We start from the raw sequence: 14,973 nt of genomic DNA, 5'->3' as shown, positions 1-14,973 counted from the left end.
TACTCCAATAGATGAAGTCAAAGCTCCAAATTTATTTGAGCGGGCAGCAGAAGAATATCAGGCCCTTATCCAAACGATTCACTCTAAGTAAGAATCTCAGACATGCGATAAAAGGTTTTGATTGATTGTTTTTAATTAGTTTAGGTTTAGGTTCAATAGTTATGGGATACATTTAGTTTTCTTTCTAAATTATCTCATTTACTGCAATTCTTTTGAAGGAATGAAATTACCAATGCTGCATCAATTCTGAAGGAAGCAATGCCTCTCTCGGGTATTACAGTTTTCAAATTTGCATTCTTAGAGTTCTCCAAAGATGCTGTTTATTTATGCTCTATTATAACTTTTGACCATGGTACTCTGGTTTTTTGAGATCCAACAATAGTTGGGGAGGAGAATGGAGCATTCTTTATAAGAGCGTGGAAACTTTTCCCTGGCAGACGCGGTTTAAAATTTTTGAGGAAAAGTCTAAAAGGAAAAGTCCAAAAAAGACAATATTTACTAGCGGTGGGATTGGGTTGTTACAAATGGTATTAGAGCCCGACACTGGGTGGTGAGCCCCGAAGGGGGTGGACACTAGGCGATGTGCCAGCGAGAACGTTAGGCCCCAAAGGTGGTGGACTGTGAGATCCCACATCGATTGGAGAGGAGAATGAGTGTCAATGAGGACACTAGGCCAAGAAGGGGATGGATTGTGAGATCCCATATCGATTGGAGAGGAGAACGAGGGCCAATGAGGACACTAAACCCTGAAGGAGGTGGATTGTGAGATCTCACGTTGGTTAGGGAGGAAAATGAAGCATTGGGTGTAAAAACGTCTCTCTATTAGACGCATTTTTAAAACCTTGAAAGGAAGCCCAATGGTTCATACTAATTGGCCACTGGTTCACATTTATGGAAAATCGAAGTAGTTCGTCTAAATTGTTGTACCGACTGATGTTTTCTTAGGATTACTGATGAATTACTTGTTTTATTCTACTGTAAAACAAATATTGCTGCAGCTATTTTGCTTCTAATGAGTTTCTTTGTGCGGCAAATGATGCAGAAATGAGTTCAAATGAGAAAATGCCAATCAATGAAGTGAAGGGGCCAAATATTTTTGAGAGAGCAGAAGATGAAATGCAGGCACTTGTTCATGGCATCCATGATAAGAAGGAAACTGATTCGCCAGGAAAAGAAGGATTTCTGTCAAAACTGGGAAATTGTTTGGAAATAATATGCTCTCCTTCATTCGCCAGGAAAAGAAGGATTTCTGTCAAAACTGGGAAATTGTTTGGAAATAATATGCTCTCCTTCAAAAAAGAAAGATGATTAAACCCCAAAGCAAGAATTTGACAATCAAGAATGATGGTTTGTTTTCTAATATTTTTCATCTGTGTATTGTTCCATTACTACACGAAAGTTTGAAAGTCATCCACTTGTATTTCTGCATGATTGTATAACAGGAGCTTTGTACATTCCCAGTTTGGGAACAAATGTATATCCTTTATAACTTTGTAATCTGGAATTTGTAAAGTTGTAATAAAAAAAATGTTTGCAGTGGGTTTGAATGTTTAAACTTCATTCCTAAGTAGCACTTGATGATCGATAGACGATCACCAAAAAATTGTTAAATTGTTTGCGTATATGTTACATTTATGCAAGATCATAGATCATAATGTTAAAATCCAAAAAATGATAAATTGGATTTACATGAATGATCAAAGAAAATTTATTTTTAAACTCTAAATTAGAATCACTTCATAAGATATCTTGATTCTATCATGCAACTTTTTAAAGTTTGAATGTAACATGAATGATGGAATACAGGTTGTAACTTGGGCGACTTTGGATCAGTGTTCTTGTGGTTTGATGTCTCTAGAGGATCTGTCAATGTGGTGATAGATAAAAGGTTTGGAAATGGCATATGCTTTGAGAATCATATGCTTGACTCGCAAGTTACTTTAGAACCCTCTCCAAAGTTCTTCACATCTAGCGATTCAAATTCCCGAGAAACCAAAACCCCTTATGGAAACTGCTAGTGTCGGGCTTAGATCGAGTGCCCCCGTTTTCAATGGCTCCCCTCGTCCTCTCTCCACTACCTTCTTGTCTTTTCGGTTCATTCAATCGAAAAAGCTTCGCAGATTTCCACATGATTTGTCTTCTACCTCTCGTCCAAGCGCCAAAAGCCAGAAATCTGAAGGCGGTGATCGCAATTTTCGTTCGAATCTCCGGAAAGCTCAGAGTGTTTCAGCGAGATTTGTAGATGGTGGATGGAGTGGAAATTACTTACAGAGCGGGAGTTTCGAGATTGCTTTGATAAGCATTACCGCGACGGTGAAGCACCGTATTAGTCCGTTCGTTGCTACATTGGCGACGAATCCGACATTTGTTTCGGGATTGTTCGCATGGTTTTTTTCTCAATCGACGAAGGTTTTGTTGAACTTTTTCGTGGAAAGGAAATGGGATTTGAAGATAATGTTTGGTTGTGGTGGAATGCCTTCTTCTCACTCTGCATTGTGCACCGCTTTGACGACTTCTGTGGCTCTTTGTCATGGCGTTGCGGACTCGCTATTTCCAGTCTGCTTGGGGTTTAGTCTTATTGTCATGTATGATGCAATTGGTATTCGTCGACATACCGGCATGCAAGCTGAGGTACAAAATCTTGTTTGTTTTACATAAATTTGCTTACAATAATCTTAAAACTTTGAAGTTTCCTTTCTCAGATTGAGTTGTTTGAATATGTTGGTTAGTACTTAGTTCTGCTGCCGATCAATATGGATCTTTTGCATTTATGGGCTTTCTTCTCTGTTTTTCTCTGTGTGTTGGGGAGGAGAGGCTGAGTTGACATGGCTTTATCTGGCTTATGGTTCCTTACTGTATGGAGTTCTGTTAGCTGATATGCTTCGTAATGATATCCTAAGTAATCATTACGTATCATTGTCAGCCTCACGATTTTAAAATGTATCTACTAAGGAGAGACTTCTACATTCGGATAAAAAATATTTTGTTCCTCTCTCTAACCAATGTAAGATCTCACAATCCACCCCCGTGAGGGCCAGTGTCTTTGCTGGCACATTACTCGATGACTTGCTCTAATACCATTTGTAACAACCCAAGCCCACCGTTAGTGTATATTGTCCACTTTGACCTGTTATGCATCACCTCTCACGGTTTTAAAACGCATCAACTAGAGAGAGGTTTTCACACCCTTATAAGAAATGCTTCGTTCCTCTCTCCAACCTATGTGGAAACTCACAATCCACCCCCTTCCTTGGGAGCCAGTGTTCTCGTTGACATACTGCCACAGTGTTTGGCTCTGATACTATTTGTAACAACTCAAGCCCACTGTTAGTACATAGTGTCTGTTTTGGCCCGTTACGTATCATCGTCAATCTCACATTTTTAAACGCGTCTATTAGGGAGAAATTTTCACACTCTTATTATAAGGGATTGTTTGTTTTCTTCTCCAATCGATATGGGATCTCACATCCAGTGTCTAGATTTAGATGTCTTTGGCGTCATGATTTCCAAAGTCATCAAATGTTGTAAGGTTAGATGGTTACTTCAGGAAATTTACCCAAAACTTAAGTGATAGTACGGTGGTATCTGTGGCTTATGTCACTTGCATCGATCTTAATTTGTGGTTTTTATAAAGAAAGTATCGTGTCATAAGCGTTTGACTCCAATAACATGTAAGGATGAAAAGATTAAAACCTTTATCATCTTGTTCGAGAATATATGACTTAATTAATTAAACTAGTGTTAAATGCGGCATATTTTAGACTTATGTAATTGCTTTCCCAACAAGTAAGGTATATTATTATAAAGATTTGGAATGAAATGATAATGCAGGTTCTTAATCTGATCGTTGAGGACTTGTTTGAAGGCCATCCCATAAGAAAAAGAAAGCTGAAAGAGCTGCTTGGGCACACGCCATTGCAGGTCCTTGCTGGTGCTCTGCTAGGCATTGTGGTTGCTTGGTTCTGTTGTCAGGGCTCCATCATCCCACCTTCAACTTCTTGATCCCATCGCAGCTCCTTTTCACTATGGAAATGGCTCATTTTTTTGCCTTCTAATTTACAAATGGCATCATAACTTTATAGCATTCTTCTTTGTTCATAGTAACCATAATCAATTTCATTTCTAGATTGAATTTAATTTTTATTAGATGTTTATGAACAATAAATAAAAAAGACTATTTGAATACATAAAAGAAATTACAATTTAGTTCGATGTCTATTAATTTATGTAGAATTTAACAGTGCGATAAGAGTCCGCTTATGTTTATTACGATAAGAGGCCTCGCTTAGAACAATGTAGTATGAAATTTTACTCTTCCTCTCTCTTTTTGATCTTCATCTAAGAGAAGGTGTATATTTAATCTATATTCTAATAATCCAATTAGAAATTCCAAATCAAATTAGGAATATATCATTCTTTTTTTAAAAAAATTCATAAATAATCTTATTTTAATTCTGTCCTTGCACCATAAAGATGTTAGGGGGTGATGTTTTGATATCGGCCTTAAAATAATAAGAAAAAATCCCATGAATCATCACAACATCGAGTCCTTGTAGCGGCGAGACAGTTTAGACGCGATAAGAAACTAGAGTCTTTCATTCGAACACTCCAAAGACTGTCAAGATTGATCGAATGTAAGAAGATGATTCTAATGATTGATTACGCTTTGTTGTATGGTTTCTTAAGAGTTCGGATTGATTTAATATTGAGTTCCTAGATACATTTTAAGTTGTACGATCTGGGATGTACTGGCTTCATCGGACATGAAGAGGTAAAATCTAGTACAAACCATCTGTAAGTCAATGCAATTGTCTGACTGCAATTGTCTGAACGATAGCAGGGTCTCTATGGTGACATAAAACGCCTGTTTTATCAATGGCAAACATCATAATATAAGTTCTCTTTGCTTACAGGGACATGACACTAACATTTCCTAGCTTTGTCAACAGTGGAGTAAATAGCTCTGATCAAAATGCTTGATCTCAAAATCTTTGTTTTGACATAACACGGCTGAAGCAATTTGTAACTATTTTTTCGCATCGAAATCGATCAGTTTACGTACCTCCACCTCCACCTCCACAAGTGCATGAAACAAGATGAGAACCCAGGAGAGTTTTCCATCAAAAATGCTGTCCGGGATCGACCATTCCAGCCCTCAGCATCGTCGGACGGTCGGAGTCGGTCAGCAGGAATGTGCAACTTATATTTATGTCATGGCTTCTAGTCATTTTTTCTTCAGTTTCTTTAACTTTCGTTTTGATTTTCCTCTGAAAAGAAAGTGAACAATCAAGAAGAGATTACTTCACAAAGTGAAAGCCAAGTCAAACAAACCATTAAAGTATCATATATATATATATATATCAAGGATCAAAAGGTACCTCCTTGTTGGTGTGTTGCTCAAACCAAGTACACCATTCATTAAAGAACTAATATCTACAGAACGCTCCTTCATGATCATATCATGGTACATTTTGCTACCGATTTCAGTGATTTGTTCCTCCACTTCCTCCAGCGTTTGATCCACATTGAGCTTAAGCTCACCTTTTCTAATGACTGTGACACCGAAACCAATGGCTTTGGCTTCCCGAAAGGCATCCTTGCAAATTTTTTAACAAGAGAGAAACACGGTTATGCAAGTAAAATCGATAAGATATCCGGATAACAACAAAACGAAAAGAAAGAAAAATACATACAAAATACGACGGGTTGTCTCAATAGTTGACGATCACAAAAAGAGATTAATCAAACAGGAAGATTGTCTATGCACACACAGTAACTTCAAAGTAATGATTTAATTACCACAACAACCTGCAAATTATATAAATTCACAATGATTGGAGAAATCCCAAGGTTTGGAAGTTCCACAAACGGATATTGGTTCGGTAAGAACAAACGTTTGCTAGATCATTCAGATAATCCATCAGATGATTAAGGGGAAATAAGTACAGACAATGCAAAATGTCATTAGCCACTTTCGAGTTTGTCAAATGTATTAGAAAGCTTGAAGCTCGAAAACAAGTTATTCCATACCTTAGGTGGACGTGCGACAAGAAACGCATGGCCAGTCCCCAACATTTCCAGATGAGATTGAATGATATAGCAAAAGTTTTTGCAATCACCAGCATCCTCAAAAGCAATAACATGGCATGGCTTTGGCTCAAGTTCAAGATCTTCAGCCATCTCCAAGGAATAGAATCCTACTCTCTGCTCTCCATCTTGCACCGTATACAGTTCGATGCACTGTAAAGTTAAATGAAGTGTTCAAAATCAAATCACAAAGAATTTCAAAATATTCAAATGAAAGTTGAAGTGAAACAATGTTCCAAAAGTATTTGTAACATCATAAGTTGAGTTTTAATCATACTCACAAGTACATGGCGAAGATCTAACCACCACAAATAATCTTCTTCCTTTTCTTCTGCATACTCACGGTACTTGCTAACGACAGCCTGTGGTCCGAACATTTCCATTTCTCTTTTGAGCTTGTTCAATTTCTTTTCCATGAAGTTTTTATTCCTCTCAGGCAACTTGTCCATTAACTCGGCAGCTTCTTGCACTTCTTTCTCAGTAATCCACCGATCTAAATCTTTTCCAATATCCTTCATAACAGATTTGACTTCTGGATCTGTCTCTGCATTATAAGATTCCAAAAATCCCTGGGACCATTTCTTTGTGTGTTGCCAAAATTCCTTCCCTGATTTTTTACCACGTCTGATGGATCCATCACTACTTTCTATAATTGTCGTAGAATCTTTCCTTTCTTTGTTATGAATTGTCATATTGGGATCATTGATATTTTCAATGCTACCATCGGGATTAGAAGACTTCTGCTCGTCTTTATTCGTAGAAAGAGGCAAACCAGCTTTCACAGCGAAAATTTCCTTTCTTTGCTCCAGGAAGTCATTGATGAACTCAGGGTTCTTTTCTAAAGGAGGACCCTTCCAACGGGGAATGATTTTTTCGGGTGGATCGTATATGCTGATGCCATCTAGAGAAAAGAACATAAGGGGGAATCAGGATAAGAACTATTTAACATAAAAAGCTCAAGAACATTGAAATACCTGCTCCATAGTCAAGATTTTCAATGCTGGAGTGGAGCCACTTATGCAACTTCAACAGCTTTTCATTCTCTCTCTCGACTTTCTTCTCAAGACCCTTAAAGAACGTACGCTTTTCCTCTGGATCCATTGAATAGAATGGATCTCGGTTCGATAGTTCATTTTCTCTAACCTTAAAAACAATATCTCTAAGGTTGTCGTCCTTCATCCACTCAAGCTCCTCTTCATTGTCATTTTCATACTTAAGTTGTGCAAATGTAGAAATGGCATCAGATTGCTGTTCACCTTTCTCTCTAGCAACCATATAGTTATCTCTAAAGCCAACTCCAATCTTCTTAACAAAAGGCTCAAGTTCATCAAAATTATCTTCCATCCAGCTCTTTGTTTCTCCATACGGCATGGTTTCTGCATCACGATCATTGCTTTCACGATCCAATGACTTGTGGAGATCTTGACTGCCGCCTACTGAGGGTCCTCCTTCCACAGAACTTTTAGAGCGGTCGTCCTCGAGTGAGATGGAACTTTTATCACTGTGTGCTGAATCAACATTGTCACTAATCAAAGATGACGAATCTAATGCCTCAAATGAAAAGGAAGATTTGAACAGTATATTTTCTGAATCTGCTTCCTTGTTCACCACATTTTCCAACATGTTATCATTTGAAAGCCCTGGAGCAGCAGCAAATTCTTGTGCAGTTATGCCTTGAATTTTCTCATCAGGCATTTGTTTTTGTTGTTTTTCAGAGAGATACTCCCTAGCTTCCTTCACTGTTCTCAAGATTTTTAGTTTCTTTTGTTCGGAATCTGTTTTTAGTTTCTCAGTATCACAGTAAGTTTCAGATTGCGTTGTATCCATAACTCCTAAAGAAGTCTTACAATCTTTAACATCCCATGAGGTGCTATAGCCATTAAGTGGCACTTCCACGCTTGACGTGCTAGATATTTGCAAATCCTTTTTCTCTTCAGAAGCTACACTGTGTGGGAGCTCACTCTCAACACTTTCAAGCACATGCTCATCCTGTGCTAAAACATCAGCCGGAAAACAGGAACCTTCATCTGTATGTTCAACAATGTCATCTTCGTTTGGCAATTTTCCATTCAAGAGACTGCTTTCATCAGAAACAGAAAAGGGGTCTTCTCGTGCCTCAAGTTCCCGTGCATCGCGTGCCATCTCTCTTATTTCCTGAATTTTGTTACTCAAATCTACAACACTTTCATTCAAAGCCTCCGTAGACTCAACTAAAACTAGATTGGTAGCTGATGCTTTCGATTTTTCTTTTGCTATAGTACGCATAAGTTCTTGCTTATCTAATTTGGGCTTTTCAAATGACACCTTAGGTGGTTTTGCACGTTCTTGAATAACTTCAACTCTACCATTCTCCAACACCTCTTTCCCCTTTCTAAATTTGATCTTCCTCCTCATCATTTCTTTCTCGAATTCGCTATACTCAACCTCCTCCTTTTTGAAAGTGAACAATTTCTTCAAAGAAAAAAGTAAGAGAAAACTACATAGAACTAAGCCCCCAGCTCGTGAAAACTTGGTAAAAACCTCAGGCCTAAAATTGAAACCCTGAGCAGCTTTCAGAACAGTAGACTGATCATCTCCTTCAATTACAAACTTGGCGACTGAACTATTCCTTGGAAGCACATTCTTCCCACTCTCCATTTCTCTTGCAATCCTTCTTGCAGCCGAGATTTTATGGTTCACTCCATTTGTGTCATCCAAATCAACTCTCTCAACTTGGGTTCTCGCTAAAATTTCATCCTCATTAATAGAAACCCATTTGACATTCTCATCTGAGTCTTGAAATATCGTAAATATAGGACCAGAACCAATCCCCCAAAACTCAATATCCTGCTTATATTGATCAACCCAATTCTCTAATCTATTCCACAAAACAGATTCACCTAAACCTTTCGGTTTTGTTTCAACAGTATTATCACTAACATCACCACCAACACGACTGGCAGTCTCACTATGATCAGAAATTCGTTCGCGCAATTGAAAATCAGGATTTAAATTGTCGGGAGTGGGAATTCGACGTACCTGTTGCTCCTGGGTGAGTTTCTTCCGAAGCGAACTGCCGCGTCTGGTGGGACGAGGGAAATTAGCGAAAACTATCAAGTTGGTTCTACATCTTGGAAGATTAAAAGTTGGGTATCTGTAGATTTTGGAGGCGGGTTGTTGAATCCTGAATTGGGTTTTGTTATGCCAATTTAGAATTGGAAATTTGGCAGGGAAGAGTGAAACGGAAGGAGTGGTTATTGAAGAGGGAGAAGAGGAGATGGGAGAAAGAAGCTCCATGCGAGAAGGAAGGATTCATAAGAATGAAGGAAGAAAATGGGGAGTAATGCGCAGAGCGAGAAGTTGAGCTAATAGGGAATTAGCTAAAACCCCGTGCTTCACATCACCAAGATGGCGCCTCCTTAACGACGTCGTTGGATACTCCATCTTACCCTTGTGCTCCATACGGCAAAATGAAAAAAATATATACGCTAAATTAATAAAATTATCTATAAACTAAATATCTATTAATTTTCAAAAAAATTGTAGAAAAAAAATATATATATATATATATTTTTTTTTTAATTTATGTAAGCCATAGTAATTTGTTTAAAAGATATATTTGAATTTGATTTTTTTTTTTTTTGTTACTTATTTAAAAGTTAAAAAATATCTTAGAGTTAATATTATATTTAAAAAAATAAAATTTAAAATTAGTATTACCATTTTTTTCTAATCATTGATTGACACTTCGAGATTATATCCAAACTTTTTAACGTTATTTTTAAAAATTCATTTAAATGTTTTTTTTATTTTCTTAAAAAAGTTTAAAGATAGTTTTAAAAAATCAAAAGGTATTTTTGAAGTATGAATATTTTTTAAACCATAGTATTAATAAAGTTTATAAAAGCAAATAATAAAGATAATTTTGAGGCTTGCTTTTAAAAAGTTTTTGAATTATTGAAACGTTTGAGAGTTAAAAAAGCCCTCTAAAATTTAAAAATAATTTTATTAACTTAACCATATAAAATAATAATATTACTTATATGATTAATAATAAAAATAATGACTAAACTAATATCGAATGTTATCTAACTTAAAAAAAAAAATGCCTCCAAAACTTTAAAAATTATGTAATATTCTTAAACTTTAATATATATATATTATTATTATTATTATAATTCGTGAGTTGGTGTAGAAAATTGAGCTTTATATAAACTTTGAATTTTATATTAGTTAGTATAAAATATTTATCTATTAATTTTTTTTGTTAAGACTAACAAATTTACCTAACATTAAAATTTATAAATTTAAGGATTAGACTAGATTTATAATATCTTATTGTTTTGAATTCCAAATTGTGTCTCTTTCTTCCCACTAATACTCTTTACTTTTTAAAAAAATTATAATTAAGCATTACATATTAACCTTACATAAAACATAAGCATAGAAATATTTAAAATTAAATTATAAGTTTACTAATTAAAAAAAATAGAATTTTTAAATATTGAAATTAGTCATTTAGCAGATTATAGAAAATATTTCATAAAATTATATTAAATAATAAATATGAAATTCTAACTTTTAAAGTTATAATTTTCTTCAATTTAACCGTAAAATAAAATATATTTTTACACTAACTGGGCCTAATAAAAAAAATATTTGACTCAGCTTAATTATCAACTCAACCTTAATTTATTTTAAATTATTTATTTGAAATAAGACACTGATTTGGCAGACTAAAATATTCAAAGGGTAAAGATAGAAGAAGTCAAGTAAAATAGTAAACATTAAACGACACCGTTCTGAGTCCATATACTCCTTTCACCTCCAATTTTTTGATACTGATACAGCTCAGCTAGTCTGTTTAAACTTTTCCTTTTTTCTTTTTCTTTATTTTTAATCATCACGACTGAACTGAAAAAAGGAAATGGACAGACGGCGGCGGGAGGATTTTCCCGGCCTTGCATTACGTCGGTCCGTCGACATCAGGCACAACCACGAGGGGAGAATCCGACCCGGGAACCCGCCAAATCGTACACGACCCGGAATCCTTGCTGCTGAATGTTGCCGATGATGGACAGCCCACTGGTCGTTCCAGCGAAGGCGAAGCAGAACCTCCCGTTGTCGTCGACCGGGATAAGATAATTGGACGCTGGTAACGACACGTCAGCGCCTCTAAAATGTAGCACCACCGTCGGAACCTTCACCGTCGTTTTCCCGGATAAGTCGTAGCAAGTATCGAAAAGGGAAAACTCAGGGGCCAATTTCAAACTCGAGGCTCCAGCACGGAAGGCGTTGCGCAAGGCTATGTACGCCGGTCGGTTTAATCGAGTGACGGAGGTACCGCAATCGATGATGACTCCACCATTTCCGTTCGAATCGAGCTTGAAATGTGAAGCGGAGATGCGGGAAACAGGCGTGCCTCCGACGCTGATCCCTAACAGTTCGACATAGTAAAATGTATCCAGCCTAGGGTTTGTGAGAAGAGGAGTGAACCGGGCGGTTCTAGATACGGCGGAGTCACCGAAGACGACGGAGGACGGTTTGGAAGAGGCGGATCGGTCCACCAAGCAGTAGGAGAATTTCTGATTGAAACTCCGGCCAGCTTGCGACGGAAATGACAATCCTCCCCGACCGAGACCTAAAAGCCCCGCCGCACCAACGAATAAGCCCTCATTATCGTGGCCGCAACCTAGGGCTACGCGCTCCACTTTAGTCCGCCGGAAGGTTAGGGTTTCGGTGACGAATTCACCAGTGGTATAGGAACCGTCCCCGTAAGAAACCTGGTAGAGACACGTCTGCTTCTGGTTGCACCCCGGAGATTCGAGCCGGAGACAAAGCGGCGTTCGGCAAAGGACCTTGGAGTAGGATCTGGACTTAACCGGGTTGAAAACCGGGTCGGTCTGAGAGTAGCAATTCTTACAGGGAGCGCACTGTAGCCAAACAATATCGCTACCAGTGTCAAGAACCATGTAGATATACTTGGGCGGCGTGCCAACGCCGATGCGCGTGAAGTACTCGCCGCTACCCTGAGCGAGTCCCGAGATCACTGAGCTACTGAACCCAGTGGTCCCGTGGCTGGTCCCACTAGCTTGGCTAAGATTCTGAGAGCCACCACTGAGTGAACTCAGTTTCGTGACTCTGAGAGCGTCTCTCTGAAGGCGGAGATGGAAGAGCTCCTCCGGCGTTCTGTTCAGAGACAGAGCATCCAAATGGTGAAGCTGCAACTCTAAGCCGGCCTCCGAGGAGATGAAAGACTCGGAATCGGTGTCGGATTCAGGCGAGAAGAGTGAAGGTGAAGCCGGAAGAGGTTTGGGTATAAGGGTCTGGAAGTCGGAGAAGGCGGTGGAGAGAGAGAGAAGAGTGAGAAGAAAGCCGATAAAGGGTAATGCACTGGTTTTTGCCTCCATTTTTGAGAGTGCGGGAGGTACGAGTTCGGCACAGGTGTGAGAGTATAAATAAAAGAAGTATAAAGAATTAAAGTGGACTTTATAAAAGTTTTATTTTTTACTTTTAATTTTTTTGGGAGTCGAATTATCATTGTATAATATATATATATATAACATATTTATTTAATACTAGAACTTTAAATTTTTAAAATACTATTATTTTAGTTTTAGGTTGAGTAATTTATTTCAAAAATATTTTTAAAATTTTTAATTTTTTTTTTAATATTATGAAACGAAAATCATTACTACAGCATTAAACTTTCAAAAAAATATATTAATATTTTAATTTTTAAAAAGATTAAAATTTTCAATTTTTCACTAATATTCTTAACTTTTAAAAAAAAAAATACTTTTTCCCTCTATTTTTGGATGCCCTTACTTCTATTCTTCCATTTTTAATAAATTTTAGAATTTAAATATTTTAATAAAATTAGATTTTAGTTAAATTTAATATTGTTGGTTTTATTATAATTTAATCCTCAGACTTTATTTTTTAGTTCTTAAATTTTTTTTAAAAAAATGAACCCAAGTAGAGATTCATATCCAACATATTAAACATAAAATTAAAAATTTAGAATTTTATTAAACATAAAATTTAAAATTTAAAAATATATTAGATATTTTTAAAATTTAAGTGTAGCGATTTATCAATGAATCAAACCGGGTTTATATAATAGTTTTTTTTCTTTTTTTAATTCAATAATTATAAATATAAGAAATATTTTATTTACTGAGTAATATCTGGTATTGGAATTTTGATGGTGGTAATTAGTGAGTGGAATATTAACTCTTTTTGTAATATTCTAAAAAAGTCAAAAAGATAAATAAAATTTCTCAAGAAAAACAATGACAGGAGAGGTGGGGGTTAGGGGTGGAGCCACAAAGCAAAAATGGGAAAGATACCCATTATTGGGGGAAGTGCTGTGACTGAGGCCAAAGGTAACCGGTAATAGTAGACGAAATGACGAAAAAGCCCTTGCAATGTTATTTCAATTTACAATATAGTCCCTTACTTTCTTGCCGTTTGTTGTGTTTAATTAATTCAAATTACAACTCATTTCCATGTCCCATTTTCTACCTTTTCCTTTTCTAAATAAATAATCTAAAAAAAAAAAAAAAAAAGCATTTTTGCTGTTTGAATTGAGATCAAGGAAATGATCATTTTTTTAAAAAAAATTAATAAAAAAATATTTATTTTTATTCGATACAAAATTTGGAAGACCGAACATCAAAATGAGTTATTCTTATAGTTTTTGTATACTCACGAATAAGTGTATTTGATACCTCCGCAAAAACGTAAGCTTTTTTAATATATAATATATTTTATTTATTTAAATTATTTTATTATAATGTATGGAATTAACCTAATTAATTATTCAATTTTAATATATTGATGAATTATATAAAGTTTATAAAATTAATAGCATAAAAAAATATATATCATGTATTATTATAAAAAATTGTATAATATAATACAACAATTCCCTTCACCTTTTGTCATTATCCATTCTTCATCACAAGAGATTTATACAAAGTTATCCCCAAAAAAAAAAAAAAAAAAAAAAAAATCAAATGAATTCATGAAATTCTTGCTCTTGTTTTCTATGTATTCAAAGATTTCACTATCCACCCAATTCTCATAAATATCCTACCCAAATTGCATTCCCAAGAAAATTCAATGTCAAAAATTATGATTTTCTTAGGTAGGAAGATAAATAAAGTGGACAATGTCTATTAGTAGTGGATTTAGGGCCATTAAAAATGATATCAAAGCTAAACATTGGGATATGTAAGCAAGGATGTTGTTAGACGAACACGACTCTCCACAATAGTATGATATTGTCCACTTTGAACATAAGCTCTCATGGCCTCATACCATTGGAGTTAGTATTTCTCACTAATAAACTCATGATAATTCCCTAAATTAGTCGATGTGGGACTTTCATCATCCAACAGATGCTAGCCTCCCAAGAGATGTTATAAGATCTCATATCGGTTAAAGAGTAGAACGAAACATTTTTTTATTTTTTATAAGGGTGTGGAAAGCTCTCCTTTAAAAGTGTGAGACTGACGGTAATATATAATGGGTTAAAGCGAACAATATCTACTAAAATAATAATGAATTGTAGTTGTATTTAAATTGAATAATTTATTTACTTTTGTATACTCTTAATTTGGAATAAAATAATGAAATTTAAAAAGACATTTGAGGTGCTAATTGTTGACCAATTTTCTCCTTCAATCTTGAGGTCATGGAATAAGTTTTTTTTTTCTTTTCTAATATCGTAAAATNAATAGAAAAAAAAAAAAAAATATATATATATATATATATATATATATATATATATATATAATGACGAGGTTAAAAGATAGGAGATTTACTAAAGTCAACTTCATCATTGATCTATTCGAATAAGTGATTAGGAGTGTACATTCAACCCGGCAACTCGACAATCCG

At 35.7% G+C, this 14,973-nt stretch overlaps 3 protein-coding genes and 1 long non-coding RNA gene across 5 annotated transcripts; 2 read left to right on the top strand and 2 right to left on the bottom strand.

The window, feature by feature from the left end:
• LOC111474063 lies at positions 1–1,227 on the top strand. The gene is made up of 3 exons (XR_002715847.1): positions 1–87; positions 219–271; positions 1,043–1,227. It is a non-coding gene; the product is annotated as an uncharacterized LOC111474063 (long non-coding RNA).
• Positions 1,228–1,933: 706 nt separating this feature from the next.
• LOC111474059 (uncharacterized membrane protein YuiD-like) lies at positions 1,934–4,125 on the top strand. The gene is made up of 2 exons (XM_023119318.1): positions 1,934–2,631; positions 3,832–4,125. Exons 1-2 carry the CDS (start codon positions 2,005–2,007, stop codon positions 4,000–4,002), a joined length of 798 nt encoding a protein of 265 aa, XP_022975086.1. The 5' UTR covers positions 1,934–2,004; the 3' UTR covers positions 4,003–4,125.
• A 578-nt stretch (positions 4,126–4,703) lies between these two features.
• On the bottom strand, positions 4,704–9,444 carry LOC111474061. Of its 2 annotated transcripts, XR_002715846.1 has the most exons (6): positions 7,062–9,444; positions 6,369–6,988; positions 6,031–6,240; positions 5,379–5,596; positions 5,069–5,267; positions 4,704–4,864 (listed from the first exon to the last, which is right to left on the bottom strand). XR_002715846.1 is itself a non-coding variant. In XM_023119321.1 (5 exons), exons 1-5 carry the CDS (start codon positions 9,361–9,363, stop codon positions 5,225–5,227), a joined length of 3,393 nt encoding a protein of 1,130 aa, XP_022975089.1. In that variant the 5' UTR covers positions 9,364–9,444; the 3' UTR covers positions 4,959–5,224. The 2 variants fall into 2 exon arrangements, 1 of the variants encoding a protein (XP_022975089.1); XM_023119321.1 differs by lacking the exon at positions 4,704–4,864 and having other exon boundaries at positions 4,959–5,267.
• Positions 9,445–10,779: 1,335 nt separating this feature from the next.
• On the bottom strand, positions 10,780–12,517 carry LOC111474062 (aspartyl protease family protein 2-like). Its single transcript, XM_023119322.1, has one exon. It carries the CDS (start codon positions 12,474–12,476, stop codon positions 11,052–11,054), a length of 1,425 nt encoding a protein of 474 aa, XP_022975090.1. The 5' UTR covers positions 12,477–12,517; the 3' UTR covers positions 10,780–11,051.
• Positions 12,518–14,973: the final 2,456 nt, after the last annotated feature.

Source organism: Cucurbita maxima, unplaced genomic scaffold (genome assembly GCF_002738345.1).
Source record: "Cucurbita maxima cultivar Rimu unplaced genomic scaffold, Cmax_1.0 Cma_Scf00226, whole genome shotgun sequence".
Classification (NCBI taxonomy): Eukaryota; Viridiplantae; Streptophyta; class Magnoliopsida; order Cucurbitales; family Cucurbitaceae; genus Cucurbita; species Cucurbita maxima.
The sequence above is the reverse complement of the archived record's forward strand: the minus strand, read 5'-3'. Positions and strand labels throughout refer to the sequence as shown.